General features: G+C 45.1%; 1 protein-coding gene across 1 annotated transcript in view; it reads right to left on the reverse strand.

The window, feature by feature from the left end:
* LOC309487074 (exportin-5-like) overlaps nucleotides 1-23504 on the reverse strand; it is a 449972-nt gene that overhangs the window by 52267 nt on the left and 374201 nt on the right. Inside the window, exons 3-7 of the mRNA XM_082154599.1 lie at nucleotides 13687-13808; nucleotides 10651-10723; nucleotides 10422-10559; nucleotides 8287-8475; nucleotides 8123-8149 (exon numbers count right to left, since the gene is read on the reverse strand). Of these exons, the coding sequence (XP_082010725.1) occupies nucleotides 8123-8149; nucleotides 8287-8475; nucleotides 10422-10559; nucleotides 10651-10723; nucleotides 13687-13808 (549 nt within the window). The remainder of the gene's footprint in view (nucleotides 1-8122; nucleotides 8150-8286; nucleotides 8476-10421; nucleotides 10560-10650; nucleotides 10724-13686; nucleotides 13809-23504) is intronic.

Below are 23504 nucleotides of genomic sequence, written 5' to 3' on the forward strand. Positions count from 1 at the left end.
CGCATGAAATGTTTTTATGTAGTTTTCTTGTCTATGGGTTGTGATGGGATAAACTGAGATATTTATGCACCTCTGCAGATGTAATGGACACGTGTGTTGATACATTTGAGATGTATCTGTTTCATTAACTGATATTAATGTCGGGTATGATATCCTACGGATCGTACTGAGCTTCTTTATACAGAAATATAAACTATATTCCGCACAAATGTTTATATTTCTATACACAATGTGGTATTAAAGTTTTAATGCATTTTTCTGGGTACGATCAGAAGAGGCGTTCCTTCACAAACAATGAAACGCTCCCGCCTCAGAACCGAAAGATTCCATTGGGTCCCGTCATCAAACAGGGCGTTACCCCGCGCTGCTTTAAAACCAAAACACAAGCAGACGCTCGCTCTCTTCTCTTCGCTCTCTTCCCACTCTCAACTCATCCAACTTCTCTGGACCCTCCTCCCCGGCGCAGCGCTTCTCCAAGGAACATCTGAAGGAGGCCCTGGCCTTCTCCATCGAACGAACCCATGTTCGAGTCGTAACAGCCGGTCTTTGCAACTAAGATTTCCAGCCTCTCCCATCCCGGGAGACGAATCTGAACTTTCTCGGTAACGTTAAATTCAAGTGAGCCTTTACATCGTTTTGCGAAACGACCCAGAAGACAAAGCTAGACGCAAACCAGCCGGACACGCGCACGCGCGCGTCCCCTTTTCAGCATCACACTGAAAGAGTACCACAACTCGCAAGTATATTGATTCCTATAAAAGCTGTTCCAGGTGTCTAGGTCTTAGGTCTGTGATTTAAGTTACCCTCTATCTTCCCTCTATATCTTTCTTTCTTTCATTTTATGTCTTTGTTCGGTTAAATGTTTGTTTGCATTTTTACGTACGTTTATGTTTGTAGTTTATATAATCTCTAGTGTGTGCCATTTTATTAATAAACCCATTTATACTTTTAATTGTCTCTGTGTTTGAAAACCCACCTTATAAAGTCAATGAAATTTTAAAAGATCTAAGCTACAAGCTCGATATTGACTACCTTGAGTAGTTTTAATTCATAAACTCAGAAAGTTTGATATTCGCGGCCAGAAGATAAAACTTTCTTGGAGTTTGAAAAGAGATAACCCCTTCTTAACTGTAATGATCAGACAGTACAGAACAAGGTAATCTCGATAATTGATAAAATAAATGTACATGCGACTTATGAATTATGACCATGAGTCATAAATATTAATATCCCCTATATTCTTGAGCTAATTCACATTTACCCCGAGTCGTTTACGCTACATGTTTGGTGGAGAAATTTTTAGGCAGTTTCAAACTTTATTTGGTGGACAAATTCAGTTTCAGTTGAATGTGTATTATTGGTATTAATAATTGTAGGCTATACGCGCGTTTTGAATTGTGAGATAAGTCGCTAAGGCGAACTCACCCAGCTGATCGCAGGCACAAAAGCCAGCTCAGCTCTGCTAAAACTGCAGTTCATGACATTACATCTGTCTCTGTAAAGACGAAGCAAAACTCTTTGCAGTTGATACATGTAACATGATTTAAACCGACTAAATGAAGACGAAGGATCTCTTTTAGGACGAAGACGTAAATCTGATAGTTTTCAGTCGTAATAGGCCTTATGATATACAATACGTTAACGATAAGCTCCTGGTCAGAAATTGGCCTCGCGATCCAATTTCGTAAACCTACGCAAAAATCATAAAAGTGCTATTTTGATTAATGCTTATGGGAGATGAGCAGATGATAAGTCCTGCTCACAGCTGTTCTGATGCCTGGTGTGCTCACAGCTTAAGTAAATAGATGTTCAATGCCTGTTTGCTCACAGTTTCTAGTGATTAAAACACGAAGTTTTAATACCTGTTTTTATGTAAACCGTTTTATATGTAATGAGTAATTGGAGACCAGTTTTATGAATTAAGAAAAGATGATAATCCCTGTTTTTATTCTAAAACCGTCTCAATGTGTAATGCATAATGTGTAATCCCTGTAGTCACAGGTTGTAAAACTCGCTCATTTTCCGCATGCAACAGAGCGCAAAAAAAAACAAAACTCGTGATTCCACAGATAAAAAAATCTGCTGTCTTAACTGCTGAATCACGTCACCGACACTAGAGGGCAGCCTCTAGAGGTGTGGCAGGGCTCAAATTACGCGCCCCCCACCGACGTCATCCTGCGTGAGCGTCGCCTCCCACTGACGTCAGCCTGCGCGAGCGCAACTACGCCATCTCGTGGCGTTCTAAGATAATACCTGCTTTCAATTTCTTTTTCTCTCTGCATTCATTTTCTCTCTCAAATACTTAACTGCATTCAAGCTTAGCTTATGCTGATATTATTTGGAGTTAGACAATTCCTTTTTCTGTTTTTGACTGTCACACTTTAAGTTAAGTTCGGAAAAAAAAAGGGAAAACTTTTCGAATTAAAAACTTAGATTTGATTCACTCAGTTCATTGATAAGGTCCACCTAGGAAGAAGCACGCCACCGTGTGGCGATCTTGGGTCGACTTATCAATATCTGTTTAACCCCCAGCCTGCAATTGAAGTGTCTCATTGCCACCCTTTTTGTTTGATTATTTTTAATCAATACTAATAACCTCAGTGTTATTGTAAGGATTATAGGAAGTCATTCTGAATTTCAGTTTTGATTATTTTTAGTATTGATACATCACTGTTATCATTCTGATTTTCTTTCCTTCCTTATTATTATTATTTTGGACCTCTCCTTGCATGCTTATTTAAATTTTAATTTAAACTAGTTTGAATTTTAATTTAAATTGTGTTCACTAACAACCAGGTGGACCACGGAGAAGGAATACGCCCCTTTCCCTTGTGGCACAAACCCACTGCAGGGCCTATCCCTCTGCCTGCGTCCCAAGCCTGTGTTGTTTATTTGAATTTTATTTCATTGATAATTTTTTTTTTTTCTCTTTCCCCAGCCTTTTCAAAGGGGGGGTAGGTTATTCTGATAATTACAACCAATTATCGTAATTTCCTTTTGTTGTATCATTATTTTAGTAAAGCCTTTGCCTCTGACTCCTGCATACCTATTTACTCAATTTGATGAAACCAGAAAGCCTTAATTTACTTTAAGTCTAACATTTTAATCCCTTATTGTGTATCTATTGGCAGGACTCAGTCAGTGCACTGTGGTAATCCAAAAGTCATCCCTGGTGGTTTCCGGTGGGCGGGGATCATCTGTCCGGCGTTACTGACACGGCGCTCTGTCTGGTGTTGGGACCGTCGGAGAGTCTGACCGCGCCCGCTGGTTTCCACCTGGATGACCTCTATTCACCCCAGGTAAACTCAAATTTGATAGAACCCATCCACTTAGTAGGAACCACAGAATACTAGCTATTCCTTCGGGTGTATTTTAAGTGCTTGGACTCACCTTTCTCTCTCTAAGACACACCTTCTTTCGAGGTCCTGTCCCGATAACCCACGCATCTCCTGGCCCGATCAGGAACTCTCGCAGTGTTAATAAGGCTTAGGCCTCTTTATTTTATTTTATTTTATCTTATTTTATTTATTTTCCTTAAATAACGCTCCCCGTGTTATTGTTTGTGACATTTCATTGCAGACCAATGCACTTCCTTGTGTTGTGTTTCCCTCTGATCTTCCCTACCTTCAACCTTGTCTCTTTCTCCACTCTGTTGTGATTTGTTTCTTTCATTTCACTTAGACACAGAACCTAAGAGAGACCCCAGGAAAAGCTGAATAATAGAGTGACGATCAAAGCAGGCGTCGCTAGACGACCCCCCCAGGCTACCGCCTGTCCAAATTTCTATTGTGGGTTTCATCCATACCCACGAAATTGGCTCCGCTAACTGTTGACATCAGTTAGCCCCGAAATTCTCATAAACGGCATAGCCCGTATGAGTATAGCTCATTAACCCTAAAACAAACTTGCATTGTGTCTCTTTTTGTGTGTGCTGTGCTTCTCTCACCACAGTAAGCAGAGATGTCGAGCTAACCCAGTCCCACAGTACCTGGACCAGTTTGAGACCTGCGATCCAACCCAGAAGTACGACCACGAGCAGCTGGCCAAAATCTTCGGAAAATCGCACTCAACCTCGTCACCAAGGCCCGGGCCAGCGAAAGGCTCAGCCTCGATATGGAACAGAAGGCAGCCGCACTACAGTTCCAGGCCACAGAAGCCCGGAAGGACCGAGCCCACACACAGAGTCAGCTAGACCAGCTAATCTTCCTGACCGAGGAAGAGGACGAGACGGACACAACGCTACAACAGGAAGTTGAAAGACTTCAAAGAGCCCTGGACGATCTTCGTCTGCACACAGATCAAAGACAGCAGTCGGAGGAAAACACCCGGAAGGAACTCAACGAAAGGCTCCAACGGGCTGAAGCTCTCCTTGAGAGAGCAGAGACTAAAATCCATCAGCTCATTCAGCAGAGACACGATCTCGAAGACGAACTAGACATGGTTCGCAGAGAACTGAGACATGCTTACAGTTTCAACCGCGACCGGGAAGGGGAAGAACATCTCACACCATTTCCCCCTTCCAGCGAGTCTGCGCCTTTCAGCCACACACCCAGAGCTGAAAAGGGGGGCGAAAGCCCACTGCACAACACCACGCCTGTCAGCCAAACACCAAGAGCTGTAAAGGGTCAGAATCCTCTCCAGACGGATTGGGCCCCCAGCAACAGCTCTCGTCCAACAAACCTCGACAAGATGGCCAGAAACATTCCTACGTTTGCCGGAGACCACAGTGTTCACGCTTACCTTCAAGACATTGACTTTCACCTGCAAACTGTCGCCAACGCGACAGCTTGGGACAAATTGTACCTGGTAAGAATCACCTCAAGCAGAGAGGTGCGTAGTTTTCTGGATCGCCAACCACAGCCTGTCAAAGCAGATTACAAGCAACTGCGACAAGCGTTGATCCGCGAATTCTCTGACCCAGAATCAGACCAAGGGTTTATCACGGCCCTCGACGTGAAACAGGCCCGACTTGAACACCCACACTCCTATTATGACCGACTCCGACAAACGTTCTTCGGAGCAACCAACACACCAGATATGGAAGAAGATATAACCTTTAGAACTTTGTTTCTGCGGAACCTGCATAGCACCGTGAGTAAACATCTCGGCGTGCTCGTCTGCCCACGAACCATGTCTATTCGAAAACTCAGAGACTTAGCCCACAAGGCTTACACCAAGCAAAGGGCTATGGATGAAAAGACGGTAAAGACACACACAATTCACTCCGTCTCTGAGCACCGCTCAGAACCAGACAGCAGGTGGCGGCACGACTGTGACGGTGCCCGTCCAAAGCGTCGGACCGACCGCTCAGAAAGATTCTGGAACCAGCACCACCCGCCGTCCAGAACTCCAAGCCCAGACCGTCGAAACTGGAACCACTCTCCCCAGAACACTGGTGAGCCCGAGTCTTCTTACATCACAGATGAAGACAGTGCAGCCACGTCTGACACAGACACAGAAAACGAACACTGACACCTACTGCTTCAAGGTCCTGACTGACCTGCAGTTGAGTAACCAGACCAATGTCTGCGCCACATACATACCACCATCACGATTGCAGTGACCACACAGCACGAACGAACTTTACCAACTACACTGCACGCCTCAGAGCCGCTAAACGCTACCTCCGCTGTGTACAAAGAAAGTCATGCGGGCCTCTGATGAACAGACTTTTCCTATGCCACCACTTACCCCTCCACCACCCTCGCAGGCCATCTGAGCTCACTGACGACCAGTGCCTCAGACAGCTGTCTGCCACCACGCACATGTTGCGTTCACAAGACTTCAATACGCATTGTGCACCTGTTGCCATCACAGCGCCACAGCTCGTAAAGCCACAAAGCACAAGGGGGGGCCAGGCGTAACAATGACGCCACATGTGCCAAAAAGCCATGCATGGGACATCAAAGCATGTGGCATACCAACCTCAGCGAACCAAAAAGACTGTCCTAAACCAACTAAGGACCTCCATCGCTGAAATTTTTCCTCCCTTTCTCTCTCTCTCCCTCTTTCCTCTAACAGGATGCTGTGGTGGTTCGCGAGAAAGCAGCCACGATCGGACATCACCTCACCAGGTCCGGCATCCGGCATCGCACGGAGAGAGCAACCCTGAGTCCTGAACACCAAGGCAGGACTCGCACTCAACACAGTCCCTCCAAGCATGGGCAACCGCCCAGCCTGAACACCTCACCTGTGTCCATACCTGGACCGCAGCTGACGCTGCGCTGTGTACCTCCACAGCAACCGACCACGCCCTGACTCCCGTCTTGGCTTTCACCCTGTACCAGACCCTACCAAATGTGAGCAGCCACAGCAAAGCTCACAAAGCCGTGTCTGGTGGTTTCCTATGGAACTGCAAAAAGGGGGGTCCCGATCCGGGGCTCGCCTAAACCTCATTTGACCTGAGTCCTCAGTCATCAGCCGCTTGCCATCGACCATTGCGCTAATTTGTTGTTCGATAAAGTCCTTCCGAGGTCTTTATCTAACAAAAAGGGGGATATGTAACGACTATGGCTCGATGGGTAAAAATTGACTTTTAATTTATATACTAATTAAAAGTGAAAACACTTTCTAAGTCCCACAGACTTGGCAAACTCTGTAACTGAACCCCCGTTTACGACTCGCTTCCCCCCTCTCGACAGTGTGAGCTTCAAAGACATTACTGACATTCCGATCTCAACAGAAAACCCGCTCTGAATCACACACACACCAAACCACTCTGAAACTCCTAAAATACAAGTTACACACACGCATGAAATGTTTTTATGTAGTTTTCTTGTCTATGGGTTGTGATGGGATAAACTGAGATATTTATGCACCTCTGCAGATGTAATGGACACGTGTGTTGATACATTTGAGATGTATCTGTTTCATTAACTGATATTAATGTCGGGTATGATATCCTACGGATCGTACTGAGCTTCTTTATACAGAAATATAAACTATATTCCGCACAAATGTTTATATTTCTATACACAATGTGGTATTAAAGTTTTAATGCATTTTTCTGGGTACGATCAGAAGAGGCGTTCCTTCACAAACAATGAAACGCTCCCGCCTCAGAACCGAAAGATTCCATTGGGTCCCGTCATCAAACAGTGCGTTACCCCGCGCTGCTTTAAAACCAAAACACAAGCAGACGCTCGCTCTCTTCTCTTCGCTCTCTTCCCACTCTCAACTCATCCAACTTCTCTGGACCCTCCTCCCCGGCGCAGCGCTTCTCCAAGGAACATCTGAAGGAGGCCCTGGCCTTCTCCATCGAACGAACCCATGTTCGAGTCGTAACAGCCGGTCTTTGCAACTAAGATTTCCAGCCTCTCCCATCCCGGGAGACGAATCTGAACTTTCTCGGTAACGTTAAATTCAAGTGAGCCTTTACATCGTTTTGCGAAACGACCCAGAAGACAAAGCTAGACGCAAACCAGCCGGACACGCGCACGCGCGCGTCCCCTTTTCAGCATCACACTGAAAGAGTACCACAACTCGCAAGTATATTGATTCCTATAAAAGCTGTTCCAGGTGTCTAGGTCTTAGGTCTGTGATTTAAGTTACCCTCTATCTTCCCTCTATATCTTTCTTTCTTTCATTTTATGTCTTTGTTCGGTTAAATGTTTGTTTGCATTTTTACGTACGTTTATGTTTGTAGTTTATATAATCTCTAGTGTGTGCCATTTTATTAATAAACCCATTTATACTTTTAATTGTCTCTGTGTTTGAAAACCCACCTTATAAAGTCAATGAAATTTTAAAAGATCTAAGCTACAAGCTCGATATTGACTACCTTGAGTAGTTTTAATTCATAAACTCAGAAAGTTTGATATTCGCGGCCAGAAGATAAAACTTTCTTGGAGTTTGAAAAGAGATAACCCCTTCTTAACTGTAATGATCAGACAGTACAGAACAAGGTAATCTCGATAATTGATAAAATAAATGTACATGCGACTTATGAATTATGACCATGAGTCATAAATATTAATATCCCCTATATTCTTGAGCTAATTCACATTTACCCCGAGTCGTTTACGCTACAACACTGTAAATGAAACATTTTTGGCCCCTAATAAGAACAGCACTAACCCCTTCCAAAAAATTATACCTGATAAATAAAAATAATCCGACTCACCTTCAAATCCAGACCAGCAGCACATTTCTAGAAAACAACATGAATAAATCTATTCAAATCATATGAACGTGACAATATTCTGTTGCATGCACCAGACTGTAGAAAAAGCACACAAATCATTTAAAAATGTTTTGCATATGATCATGAATGTCTGAAGAACTCACCAACTTGTTGTACTCATTCATATGAAGCTGCAGAATCAAAATGCCACGCAGGAAGGTGAAGATGCTGTCCATATTCTCCGTAAGGTTGTGCTTGATATCTAGCCGTCTTTCAGTGGGTAATGTCTGAAATGTGATCACGTCCTCAGCTAACCGCAGCAGGACAAGCATTACGAGTTCCGTCTGAGCATCCTAAAGAGAATTAGATAGTTTATTCAAATAGAAAATGATTATTTTACATGCCATTATTTACTAGGGCTGCCCTTGAATAAAAAATTTTCTAGTCAACTAGTAGTCCTTCATTTAAGCGATTAGTCGACTAATCACACGTGTATATTAATAAGTCATGTCATAACAATGAGCCTTTAATTGTATATACATATGTATCTCACATAGCCTAATAAGTGCTCAAGCGCGCGCATAAAGCTCGCCACAGCGCACCGGCAAAAAGTAACAATTATGAATGTGTCGTGAAAAAAAAAAACTGCAAGGACACTATCTAAACATTTTAATAATTTATTGATAATATAAATTGTGTTTTCGGCTGCCGAGATTAAGTCGACGATGCTGACTCGTCATCTCTGCATTAGTGGACGTTCCTATATGCACGTTTCATATGGATTAATCTGAGAATATTTGATTTCCACTTGAATTGGTTGACAATCGTTTGATATTTCAAGCTTTCTATGGATATATTTCTCATGTCTGTGAGGCAAGCATCCTATATTCTGTGTTTGGGTTCATTTATGTGACGCGCTGCAGTTCAGGGAGACAGAGATGGCAGAAAGCGCATTGAATTGGTTTTCAATATTTTACAAAAGTACAAAGTTGTTATTGTGAGTTTTCAGTTTGGAATAATGTATTACTCTTATCTGTATGACCAAAAAAGTATTTTAAGGAATGCAAGTGAGCGCGCCAGCACATCCGTCATGCATTAAAGTGTGCTATACTTTAGCTTCCACACTCCGCACAAACACTGCGCCTAATAATAGCACACATTTAATCTAGGTTAACGTTAGAGTGAATAGCCATGTAAAGTTTATACTACTTACATGTTTCAAATGATAAGCCATATTTGAGGTTGATGGATGATAGGCGAACGTTTGGATGTTCTGGCCGACAGACTGTAATTACCACATGACCTGCCGTTAACGATCTGTCCCTGACGGACTGCGTGACTTCGCCACTTCCTGTGGAGTTTTTTTTTCTGCGACTTACCGACTACTAAAATCTTGGTCGACTAAGCCTGTTAGTCAACTATTAGGGGGCAGCCATATTATTTACTAAATCTGAATGCAAAATGCTTAGATCAACAGAGTGTTCTCACACTGACTCCTGAACATTCCTGTAGAGTTTAGTTCCAACCAGGTGTGTCAAATTTGACAAATTATATCTCAAAATTTTGCCTATTACAATAATAATACACATTTTTTGTGTGTGTTGGTGTCTTGGCTAGTTTGGGCTTGTCGTGTCCAGCTAAATCCCAAAGCTTTTAATTTTCTTCATATCCTGTGCAGTACTCTATGGAAGTTTACATTAAAGCAGACTCTCTCTGCCATCAACATGTTGCAGACACCCAGAACTCTACCCCAGAACCCATCATTTCCACATCCCTAATCGTGGGACCGCAAGACTGAGACACTATGGCCCTGTTTACACCTGGTATTAAGATGCGTTTTGGTCGATCGGATCACAAGTAGACGAGGGAGACACACTCCCGTTTACACCTGGTGTTTTAATCCGTCTTTTTCAACCATTTCTGTCCTGATTTCTTTGAAGGGAGGGTCTATGGGCGGGTAAATATATGGGATTTTGCAGATCTTTCGATCTAATGCACGAATCAAGTTCAAGCTATTTACATATGAACAAGCCCGGCGACGATGAAAAAACATACGGAGATTAGGTATATTAGAAAGCAGAAAAAAAAAACGGACCCTGTTTTTTAATAAACTTTCTAGACCTTAAGTCCAGTGTGTAGACATCCATTCTTCTTGTTTCTGCACCAGAGTCTTATTCTGGGTTTTGGATGTGCACACCTACTTTGCATTTTTTGGAACTAAACTCTGACAGGAAGGCATAACTTCAGGAGCAGGATGAAGCAGACCTGTCCTACAACATCAAGCCAAAACTCTTGATACCCCCATAGCAGCCAGGGCCTCCATCTCATTCAGCATATCGGGCCAGTGCTGCGGCCACTCTCTCTTGATCATCTCAACTACTATGCGTGAGAGCGCATCCTTAACATGACATTCCTCTTGCAGAATTGGATGTGTACCCTAAAACAGAACATTAAGCCATGTAAATAAATAAGAAATCTTCATAAAGCATGCAATAAGATAATTAAGTAGACAATTCCAAGATGCTCACATATGACAACAGGCCCATAGTGCAGTTCTTCAGCCAGAGCTTTTCTTGCGGTGCCATGTTATTCCACTGAAACCTGTTCAGAGAAGAATGTGTTCAGTTTAGTGTTCAATGTTCACTATACCTATGTTTCCATCCACCCAATTTGGGAAAAAACTAATTCGCCCAACGGAGGTGGATATTTTTTGTATCAAATAAGAACACATGGATATAAACTATGAAGGAAAACCATTTACAGAATAAACTCCTTGATGCATTAACTGGCGTGACTTTGTCCCAACAGAGGATGTGATTGGATAACTGGACTAACCAGCAGACCAATTTACACCTGGTATTAAGACGCGTTTTGGTCGATTGGATCACAAATAGACGAGGCAGACACATTCCCGTTTACACCTGATATTTTAATCTGTCTCTTTTGTCCACTCTCAATCACTTCTGTCCGGATTTCTTTGAGGGGAGGGTCTATGAGTGGATAAATGGGCCTCAAGACCACGCCGAACGCTGTGAGTGCGTGTTAGATATCAGGAATGGTGAGAGAACATTGTGCTTTGTACGTTTTCGTCTTCAAACCAAACTTGGGTCTCCAGTCGACACATTTTAAATCCCGCCTGGCTAGTGCGCTTCTCATAATGTTTACGCATTAGGTCAGCAGGCGGAGAGTAGGCATCTTTTGTGGCTGTTCGAACGCATTCGACCACATGAGCGGTTACACTACGAAAGCCATCCGGTCTAAAGCAATTTCGACTACTTTTGGAAGTGATTCAAATATTTTAGACCCCGTTTACAGCTGTATTTAGAGAATCGTCCACATGTGATCCGATCGACCAAAACGATTAATACCAGAGGCCTGTTTCAGAAAGGAGGTTAAGTGAAAACTCTGAGTACGTTAACCCTGAAATGAGGGAAACTCTCGGTTTTCCGTTTCAGAATGGCAGGTATGTCAAACCCGAGAAAGCAAAGTAAGCCAGGCCCGTTTCTGAAAGAGCGATTACTTGTTACCACGGTAACTTACCCTGTGAACCTAACCTGGTCGGGAGCAGGTTTTCTTCAGTAAACCCAGTTTCATTCGGTCTCATCCCCGTAAGTGACGTAAGTGATGTTTAATTTTAGCGCTTATTTAATGTTTTTCTTACTACGTTTTTTTTGTCTTATTTTAAGTATTCACATTTTCTATATACAAAATTTTGTCTTGTTTCCTGTGGGGGGGGGAATAAAGTGCATTTTACTTAAAACAAGTAAAATTATCTTCCAGTGAGGGTAAGAAAAATAATCTTAATGCAAAAGGAAACAAGATTATTTTTCTTACCCCACTGGCAGATAAATTACAAAATAGGAAAAATGCACTTAAATAAGTTTCCGAAAATGAAACCGATTACTGTATGGAATGGAAGGATGCCAGATGGAAGGGTAGACATATATGCTGTAACCACCACCACAGCTGTTAAATAAAATGTCAATGTGGTGTTTTTAATATGTTTTAAGAAAAACCATGTGCAAATTCAGCGTTTTCTCCATACAACTGCAGTGAACCAAAGACAGTCAAAAACACGTTTGACGTCACAAATGACCTTGTAACCAATCAGATCAACGTGTGATCGTCAACGAGTGGATCTCTGAGCTGCTGTGAGTGAGTGGAGGCAGGGCTCATTTGCATATTCATAGAACCGCATATACTAAATGAGGCGAGGGTGTAGAGTTACATTCAAGCTATTTTAAGGCATGGAGAATTTTCTTTCAAGGAAAAACATTTAAATACATAATTTTGGAGATCAAAGAGTTTTAAGGGATTCAATTATTGACTACAGGGGGACTTGAATATTGTACCAATACTTGGTATTGTGGCCATCTCCTTTTCTTCCTCCCCATTTTACAAGCCTCTGCCTTCTAACTGTAGGCTGAGAAGAAGTCAAATGTTAATTGCATTACCCTAATTAAGAAATGTAACAGGTTGGATTTAATTATTTAATTAAGGGAACATTTAATTATGTGAAAGAGCATTAGACTATTAGACTATGTGGCAAAAGTTGCTGCACATTTAAATAGACGCTGAATTATATTTATTTAATATGTCAATTGTTTGTAAAGTCATGTAGCCTACACACATGAACCTTTTATGCTTAAAGTTTTACCTGATTGAATTACTGTATGTTTGTTATACTTTTTTTTTTTTTTTTGGGATGCCATGAAAATGAAGACTAGTTCAATAACTTACCATTCTGCCAGTTTACACCTCTGATATTATAACAGTGATTAATAATTAAACTTACATATTGAATTGGAAGTATGCAGAGGTCTTTTTGTCGGGTGCTGTTGCCATGGTGAATCGTAATTTCAGAGCCCCACTGATCATGGCTTTTCATAGTCGTGGTGCAAGTGCTTAACTCAGTGTCAACCTATTGAACTAACTCAATTCAGCTGTTCTGAAACCTAAGTATCTGAGTATCCCATCTCAGGGTAAATCAACTCAGAGTTCAAGTTTTAACTCAGAGTTGGTTGAACCTCCTTATTGAAACATGCCCCAGTTGTAAACAGGGCCTTCAGTGCACAGCATCTCAAATGTGGGTTTGTTTCTTCTGAAATGCCTGAGCAAAAGTCCATCATCAGAAGGATTTGGTTTAATTCCCTCCCAGAAGCGTCTCACACGATTGCATTCCCAAATACCAGAATCCAAACGCAAGAGAACATGACAGCTTTTATTGCATTTCGTCTGCGTGCTCTGAGGCTCAAGTTATTTATGATGTACAAAAAAAGAGCCACAGTGACTTCACCGATTGCAGAAACTTCAAATTTTATTACAGATATTCTGCACAAATTTCCCAGGAGGTGACGATTTTAGTCTCTTGATCACATGGGGTGGAAACAGTGCTTTATTCGCAAATGCTTTACACGCATTTGAATTTTGCACACAAGTTAAATTCTCAACTTAGGATGAAAACATACAGTAGCTATTGATGTACACACACACACACACACACACACACACACACACACACACACACACACACACACACACACAAAGGTGTTTTAGACACTTACTTGACTACATGCTCCAGTATCTGCAGCCCAACGTGTCTGACCACTGCCGTCTGTGATTTCTCCGCTAACTGAAGTCCACATTCAACGCAGAAGGGACTTTTCGTTTTGAAATCTTCAATAAACTATAACAACAAAGAAACCTATTAAAACATTTAACAACTTAACATCTAGTAGGGCTGCAACACAAAATTCATGGATCAGTATACCTCAGTTTAGGGCTGACTGTTCAATACAGCAGAGACCAGAAAATCTCCCTTAAATTACTTGTTTTATAAACAAAATTCTTAGCACAGTCATATGTAATTAAAGGGATAGTTCACCCAAAAATGAAAATTCTGTCATCATTTACTCTCCCTCATGTCGTTCCAAACCCGCAAGACTTTTGTTCATCTTCAGAACAAAAATAAAGATCTTTTAGATGAAATCTGAGTGATTTCTGAACCCATAAGAACATAAACATAACCAAAATAAGATTATGATTTGATCATTTGAATAAACATGAAATAAATGAAAACGGGAGTTTCCAAAACAATGTTTTTCTAATGTGACCTCCATAATATGGATGTATGTATCAATACATAATTAAAGCTGCAAGAAGCGATGAAAGGGCCCTCGCACCAGCGCCACACCACTCGTGGTTTTAGGAAAACAGAGCATGTTGGGCAATATGCATTTAAGTAGGTAAATATATGAGGACTACGTCAAAGTCATTTGTATTTGCCACAGTTCCTGCTGCCAGCTGGTGGCGCTATGGCCTTTGCTAAATTTTAGCATGTAGATGTGTTCAGGCTAGGACTCTCATCCAACATGTTGAGTTTGGGGCAGATTGGATATTGCATGTTTCTGTAACAACAACTTCCTGTTTCATGGCATTAATAACCTGCATAAAACTTAGCTAAGTGTTGCTAGCATGTTTTAACATGTTTTTAGCATGTTTATCACTCGCTGTCAATTTTTATTATGTTGCTAGGAGTGAATCACAGTGTTAAACATATCACTTCCTGTTGCCAGCAGGTGGCGCCATGACTAACTGAATATGGGCATTCAGATTCAGTGTTCAGGCAGGACTCTTATCAAACATGTTAAGTTTGGGGCAGATGGGCATTGCATGCCTGATTTACAATAACTTACTGTTTCATGGCATTAAAGGGTTAGTTCACCCAAAAATGAAAATTCTGTCAGTAATTCCTCTCCCTCATGTTGTTCAACCCCGTAAGACCTTCGTTCATCTTCGGAACACAAATTAAGATATTTTTTGATTAAATCTGAGAGCTGGCTCACTCCTCCATAGGCTTCTAAGACACTATAACTTGCTGGCCCAGAAAATGCATTAAAGATATCGTTAATATAGTCCAAGTGACTACAGTGGCTCAATCTTAAGTTTATAAAGCGACGAGAATACTTTTTGTGCGAAAAAAATAAAAAAATAAATACCGACTTTATTCCACTATTCATTTCCTTCTCTCTGGGCCTCGAGTTAGTTCACGTAGTGTAACTGCGCAGCGCTTCTGGGTTGTACGTCAGAACGGAGGCTCACTATTGGCCGACGCTGGTCATGTGTGTGATGCGTGTGACGTGCAACACAGAAGCGCTACGCAGTTACACTACGTGAACTAACTCGAGGCCCAGAGAGAAGGAAATGAATAGTGGAATAAAGGCGTTATTTTTGTGTTTTTTTGCGCACAAAAAGTATTCTCTTCGCTTTATAAACTTAAAGGGATACTCCACTTTTTTTGGAAATAGGCTCATTTTACAACTCCCCCAGAGTTAAACAGTTGAGTTTTATCATTTTGGAATCCATTCAGCCGATCTCCGGGTCTGGGGGTCCCACTTTTAGTATAGCTTAGCATAATGAATTGAACCGGACAAGACCATTAGCATCTCTCTCAAAAAAATTAACAAAGAGTTTCGATATTTTTCCTATTTAAAACTTGACTCTTCTGTAGTTACATCGTGTACTAAGACCGACGGAAAATGTAAAGTTGCGATTTTCTAGGCTGATATGGCTAGGAACTATACTCTCATTCCTGCGTAATAATCAAGAAACTTTGCTGCAGTACCATGAGTCCAGCAGGCGTAATGATATGACGCAGCGCCTGATAATAGTCCCCAGCTTGGTGGCCTATTATCAGGCGGCATGCGCTGCGTCATATCATTACGCCTGCTTCACATCATTACGCCTGCTTCACCCATGGTACTGCAGCAAAGTTTCTTGATTATTACGCAGGTATGAGAGTATAGTTCCTAGCCATATCAGCCTAGAAAATCGCAACTTTACATTTTCCGTCGGTCTTAGTACACGATGTAACTACAGAACAGTCAAGTTTTAAATAGGAAAAATAGCGAAACTTTTTGTTCATTTTTTTGAGAGAGATGCTAATGGTCTTGTCCAGTTCAATTCATTATGCTAAGCTATGCTAAAAGTGGGACCCCCAGACCTGGAGATCGGCTGAATGGATTCGAAAACGGTAAAACGTACTCGGTTACTAACGTAACCTCGGTTCTCTCTAGAAGAGGGAACGAGTACTGCGTAAGATATCTTACGCTAGGGGAAAATCCTTTTTCCGCGAGATATTGAAGCCAAAAATTATCCTTAATTTTGTAATAATGCAAAACGCGTTGCAGCAGCAATGCAGACATAGGCGAGACAGCTCGCGCGCCTATTGGCTGCTCTGCGGCAACTGCAGCAGCCTATCGAGCGAGGCCTGGCGTGACGTCAGACCCAATCAGGGCACTTCGCGCCCGCTGCGTCACGTCCCGCCGAAATGGGCGTGGTCTAGGCCTATAAATATCGCTCGCAGGCAGCTATTATCTGGTTTTTCATCATCGAAGCAACCAGAGCGTGTGCATGCACGGCAAGATACGCAGTACTCGTTCCCTCTTCTAGAGAGAACCGAGGTTACGTTAGTAACCGAGTACGTTCTCTTACGAGAGGTCTCTCGTACTGCGTAAGATATCTTACGCTAGGGGACCCAGTGTAAAACGCTGTGCGTGCTGAGATCTGACACCAAAGACCCAAGGGCGAAAGCCCGGGGTACATATAGTGCACAAACACTCAGTGAACTCACAGAGAGTCCGGGAAGAAGGAGGGGTGCAGCCTCACTTTTCCACATAAAGTAGCGTCGAAGGGACGCAAATTTCATCATACAGACAGGGCGGGGTACGGCCTGAACAGATGGGGAAAAAATGTGGGTCTTACACAGTTTGCCCAGCTTTAAACTGTCGAAAACTGAGCTGTGCTCAGTAAACGCAGCATTCTGAGCTGAACGCATCAGGTCAGATAATACTGGTAGTCTAGACCGACAGCAGCCTGGCCTGCAGGGCGGGAACCTCTAGGTTATAAAACCTTATAAATGTAGACGGGGAGGCCCAGCCTGCCGCCATACAAATATCTTGCAAGGCAATCCCACTCGACCAAGCCCACGAAGAGGCCATGCCTCTTGTGGAATGCGCTCTGACACCCAAAGGGCACTGCATGCCCTTGGAGGCGTATGCCAGCGCTATAGCATCAACTATCCATCTGGATAGGCTCTGTTTCGACGCGGCTAGTCCCTTAGAACGTCCGCTAAACGAAACAAAGAGCTGTTCCGTCTGTCTGAAAACAGACGAGCGAGACACATAAGCTCGTAATGCCCTGACTGGGCAAAGGAGGCTCGCGTCTCTTTCCTCATCAGGGACCGGTAGGGCTGACAGAGAGATAATCTGCGCCCTAAACGGTGTGTTGAGGGATTTTGGAACATAACCGTGCTTAGGTTTGAGTATAACTTTTGAGTCATTGGGCCCAAACTCCATGCACGCCGCGCTCACAGAGAGCGCGTGCAGATCCCCTATGCGCTTCACCGAAGCGAGAGCCAGCAAAAACACCGTTTTGAAAGACAGGTGTTTCAAATCGATTGACTGTAAAGGCTCAAATGGCGCACCTTTCATGGCTTCCAGAACCGTAGAAAGGTCCCATACGGGGACTGAGGGAGGTCTGGGAGGATTCAGTCTCTTAGCTCCTTTAAGGAAGCGGATGACTAAATCGTTCCTTCCTATTGACTGACCAAGCGTTGTTTCTGAGAACGCTGCTATAGCCGCCACATAAACTTTGAGCGTGGAGGGGGCCCTGCCCCCATCCAACAGCTCTTGTAGGAAGGAAAGCACCTCCGTCACATCACAATTTGTGGGTGACACACCACGGGCTGTGCACCAGCCCGAAAACACTGACCATTTCGAAGAATAGAGTCGTCTTGTAGACGGAGCTCTAGCCTGCGTGATCGTGTTTAATACTCCTTTAGGGAGTCCAACATGTACCCGTTGATGGCCCAGACATGAAGGGACCATAGATCCGGGTGAGGATGCCAGATCGAGCCGCGGGCCTGTGAGAGGAGATCTCTCCTCACTGGTACTGGCCACGGGGCAGTACTTGCTAACTGCATCACGGCTGGGAACCAAGGTTGGTTTTTCCAGAACGGTGCTACCAGCAGTACTGAGCATCCTTCTTCCCTGATCCGTTCTATCACCTGAGGCAGGAGAGAGACGGGGGGAAAAGCATAGAGCGGGCGGCGGGGCCACACATGGGCCAGCGCGCTCCTGCTCTTGGAGAAAAATTCTTGACAGTGAGCGTTTTCTTGAGACGCAAACAGGTCCACTTCCGCTCTGCCGAATTTCTTCCACAGCAGTTGGACTGTCTGTGGGTGTAGGGACCATTCGCCTGCCGGAACATTGTTCCTGGACAGTCTGTCTGGTCCTATATTCATGATCCCTGGCACGTGCGCTGCTCTGAGCGAGCGCAGGTTGCACTGAGCCCATACCAGGAGGCGTTCTGCCAGCCTGTACAGTTTCTCGGATCTGATGCCGCCCTGGCGATTTATGTAGGATACCACAGACATGTTGTCCGAGCGGACCAAGACGTGGTGACCTTTTATTTGGGGACAAAAACGCGTCAGCGCGTTGTCTACTGCCAGCATTTCGAGGCAGTTTATGTGCAGGAGCTTCTCCCGTTCTGACCACTGGCCGAAGAACGGTCTGCCCTCGAGCAGCGCTCCCCATCCCGAGGTGGACGCGTCCGTGGACACCACTTTCACCCTCGAGGAAGTCCCCAGGCTTACACCTGATTGGTACCAGTCGTTCGCTTTCCAGGGTTTCAGAGCTGTAACGCATTTCTGATTGACCCTGAGGCGAAGCAAACCGGGTGCCCACGCTTTGCGTGGGACTCGCGCTTTCAGCCAAAACTGCAGCGGGCGCATGCGGAGCAGACCCAGCTGGAGTACTGACGATGCTGAGGCCATGAGACCTAGCATCTTCTGAAATCTTTTGAGCGGGACAGACGCGCCGCAGCGAAAAGAGTTCGCTGTGCGTCGAATGTCTACCGCGCGCTGTTGTGATAGTCGCACTATCATGGATAGTGAGTCCAGTTCTGTGCCCAGGAAAGATATTTTCTGACTGGGTGACAGGGAGCTCTTCGCCCAATTGACACTCAGACCCAAATCCTCGAGGTGATCGAGTAAAATGGTCGTGTGTTCTGTGAGCACTGCGCGAGATTGCGCTAGAATCAGCCAATCGTCCAAATAATTCAGCACTCGCATGCCTCTCATTCTGAGGGGTGCGAGCGCCGCGTCCATGCACTTCGTAAATGTACGGGGTGCTAGGGACAAACCGAACGGCAGGACTGTGTACTGATATGCCTGGCCCTCGAAGGCGAATCTCAAAAATCGCCTGTGACGTGACGCTATCTGTATTTGAAAATACGCGTCTTTCAGATCTATTGACACAAACCAATCTCCTTGGCGAATCTGCACAAGGATTTGCCTGGTCGTGAGCATCCTGAACTGTCGCTTCACAAGCACTTTGTTCAGTTGCCTTAGATCTAGTATGGGTCTGAGACCCCCGTCTTTTTTCGGTACCAGGAAGTATCTGCTGTATAGCCCTCCTTCGCTCTGATCTTGAGAGAGGGGTTCTATGGCCCCTTTTCTCAATAGTTTCGTCACTTCGGCTCGAAGTAGATGTGCTACTTCTGTTTTTACCGTGGTCTCGACGCGCGCCACATAGCGGCGAGGGCGTCGGCGAAACTGCAGCGAATAGCCTCTTTTTATAATGTTCAGCACCCACTTCGAAACCCCGGGCAGCTTTGCCCATGCGTCTGCATGGATAGCTAGGGGTCGAATACGAAGCGCGCTCCGCTCGCTCAGCGATGGAGAAGCTTCTGTGTGCTGTAACACAAGCGTGTCGCTCGTGACATTTGAGGCATGGGGCGCGCTGATGACAGCGGGCAGATTGCCCGCGCTCGACTCCTCTACGGTGGTTAACCGCGAGGGGGAGGGCTGGGCGGTTCCCGTGGGAACTGTCATGTCTATGTGTGGATGTGGGCGCGGGACAGCGGGCACATTTATCACACCGAAAACATCGTTCGCTTGCGTGAAGCGAGTGCACGTTGGTTTCGTTTTTACAGAAACTGTGAGACATGCATAACGTGGTGTTAGTGGGCACTGGGTAGTGGGCACATTCACCATGTTTGAAGCGCAACCGACCTGAGTCGGTTTTATGTGCGCGAGCCCTGTGTGACAGGCTGTGCTTATGTGTAGGGATGGGCACTGGGCAGTGGGCATTCTTACTACACACGAAACACCATCGGCCGTGGCCGGGACACCAGAAAATACGCTCTTTTGGGGATTTATCTGGGTAGCCGTGAAAACGGCATTTGTGTGCAGGCAAGCGGGTGACAGAACCGACTTGTTGGCTGCAGAAAACACTGGAACAGTCACATTTTCTGGAACTGGACGAGCGAATAGCTTTGGTGTGAGTCCGGCCGCAGCGGGACTGGAACACCGTCGTTTTCCTAGCTGTGCTAGGACGACTTCGGGGCCTCGGGCTTCACCGTAACCTTAGGTCGCGGGCCGCGTCCTGCGGGGCGGCGACCGGATGAGCGGGAGCGCGGTCTCGCGCTTCTGGCCTGGCGGCGCTGTGAAGTGGAGGCGGTGGACGGTGGCTGTGGCTGTGAGCTCTGAGCAGACGGTTTCGCACGGCCTGCTGCAGAGCTGGAGCGCTTCGGGAGGAAGTGCTTCATAGCCTGAGACGCTTTCTGTACCTCTGCGAATCTCTCCGCGAAATCTTTGACGGAGGATCCGAAGAGGCCTGCGGCGGAAAGCGGGGCGTCGAGGAACGCGGTGCGCTCAGACTCGGCCATTTCCGAGAGCGTCAGCCATAGATGTCTCTCAGACACGGTGAGAGAAGCCATAGTCCGTCCAATGGCTTGCGCTGCGGACTTAGTAGCACGAAGGGCGAGGTCCGTGGCACTCCTTAAGTCCGGCACGCAGATCGCGTCAGGTCCTTCCTCATCCAGCTTACGGAGGAGATCGGCCTGGAAGATCTGGAGCGTTGCCATGGTATGCAACGCTGACGCAGCTTGCCCGGCGGCGGAGAAAGCGCGGTGGAGCAAGCTCGACGTCGTGCGGCAAGCTTTAGAGGGTAGGGCCGGCTTAGCGCGCCGTCCAGCGGAGGGCGGGCATAAGTGGGCCGCTATCGCCTCTTCAACCGGCGGCAGCGAGAGGTATCCTTTGTTCTTGGCATCGTCAACGGCGGAGAATGCCAAAGAAACAGCAGGACGCACTCTAGCAGAATAGGGGGCGCTCCAGGACTTGGCGACTTCTTCGTGTAACTCAGGAAGAAAAGGCGCCGGTCTGGACACAGGTGAAGCGCGCTCCCCAGGCAGGAAAAATCCATCCAGCCGGTTGTGAGCGGGCTGCTCAGGCGAAGACCACTCGAGGCCGAGGCTCGCCGCGGCCTGTGCGAGTACTCGCATGAGTTCCGTCTCGATGGAAGCTCTCTTGCCTGACGAAGTGCGGGCAGGGGGCGCGGGGTCCTCAGAGCCCGCCCAATCCTCACTGCCTGACGCCAGGATAGAGCAGGAATCATCCTCTCCCAGCAGGGCTTCCTCATCCGCGATATCAACGGAAGCGGCGGCAGACGGCGGCCGCTGTCCGTCAGGAAGCGAAACAGAAGAAGCCGGGGAAGCAAGCGGGCGAACCGGCGAGCTTTGGCGGCTGAGGGAGGGTTCCGGGGCCCGCTGGGCACGGCGCTTTTTACGGCGCGACGCCGCGGCGGGCGGGGGAGCAGTCTCGGTGAAGACGGCTAGGCGAGTCCTCAGAGTCGCCATTGCCATCAGCTCGCAGTGAGGGCATCCGCCGTCAGCGAGCGCGAGAGCTGCATGTTCCTCACCCAGGCAGGAAACGCAGATCACGTGGCGGTCCCCGTCGCTGAGTGTGGCTCTGCACGAGCCGCAGGAAGGCATCTTTAAAAAGACGCTAGCTCTTTTAGAAATGTGTGTCGCGGCGGCGACACACACACACAGAAATACAGTGTAATAAAGAGAAGGATATAAGCGCCGGAAAGCGCAGCAGGAAGGCAGGAAGGCGGCGCGGCCAGCGACTTCAGTGACTCGTCCCGCTGAAGGTGCTCTCTCTCGACGGCGCGGCTCCTAATCCAGCTCCAGCGATGCGTGTGCTTCGCTTGAAGGATGAAAAATCAGATAATAGCTGCCTGCGAGCGATATTTATAGGCCTAGACCACGCCCATTTCGGCGGGACGTGACGCAGCGGGCGCGAAGTGCCCTGATTGGGTCTGACGTCACGCCAGGCCTCGCTCGATAGGCTGCTGCAGTTGCCGCAGAGCAGCCAATAGGCGCGCGAGCTGTCTCGCCTATGTCTGCATTGCTGCTGCAACGCGTTTTGCATTATTACAAAATTAAGGATAATTTTTGGCTTCAATATCTCGCGGAAAAAGGATTTTCCCCTAGCGTAAGATATCTTACGCAGTACGAGAGACCTCTCGTAAGAGAACCTGTTGCTATCCACCGAACCAATGTTGTGGTTCTAACGGCACTGAACTTGAATGTCGGCCGAACACCACTAGGCTATTTTAGTAATCACACAATAACTTGACAATTTAATTAAAATGTTATATCAATATAGGCCTACATATTCTTTTTACTTTTCTTTTTTTATGGGAATTTCCTGGTAAAATGAAGGTAAAAAAAAGATTATTTTATTTAGCCTTTCCACGGACCACCTGCAGTACCCTCACGGACCAAATGGCTGGTTTAGAGCATAAGAAACAAATGGTAAAAAATAAAAAACTTTTTTTTTTTTATTCATATGTTATGCTATGTCCTCTGTAGTGGACAACAGTTTTATTTGAAAAATAAAATGACATGAAATTATATGTATAGGCAAAAACAATGGGATTTTTTTTTTCAATCACCAATAAATGTTGGGGTTTCAGGATTTATTTTAACTAAAATTTGTATAAAGATGATTCTCAACTATATAACGGAATTAATTGATGCACCATTTTACTTTATGCAATATGTGGGTAAAATGGCCATACATCAATATTCCCATTTAATGCAATGTATCTACACTGTATCTAATGCGCACATTAATGTGTGCTTGGAGCAACATTTAATGAAAAAAGAAGTGTAATAATTGGAATAATAATAGCAACATTTTAATAATAATATCTAATATTTCATAGGAATATTGATGTATAACTTTTTTTTTCATATTCACTTGGTGTCTCCCAAAATGCCTGATAAACATGATGTAAGTCCTGATGTCTCTACAGTGGACACGTATGAAATCAACACCCTGTTCTGTGACAGAAAGTCATTTTTTGATTTGAAACCCCATAACGTTTTCCTGAGATGTTGGTTTATGAAATACAATTTGAAAAGTAGTCCGATTTAAATTATAATTACAATATATTATCATATTTCCATAATATGCTACATTTGATCTCTAAATTAATGTCAGACATTTTTAAAGACCAAGGAGAAGTTGTTT

The sequence above is a fragment of the Leuciscus leuciscus genome (genome assembly GCF_965113295.1).
Source record: "Leuciscus leuciscus genome assembly, chromosome: 22".
NCBI lineage: Eukaryota > Metazoa > Chordata > Actinopteri > Cypriniformes > Leuciscidae > Leuciscus > Leuciscus leuciscus.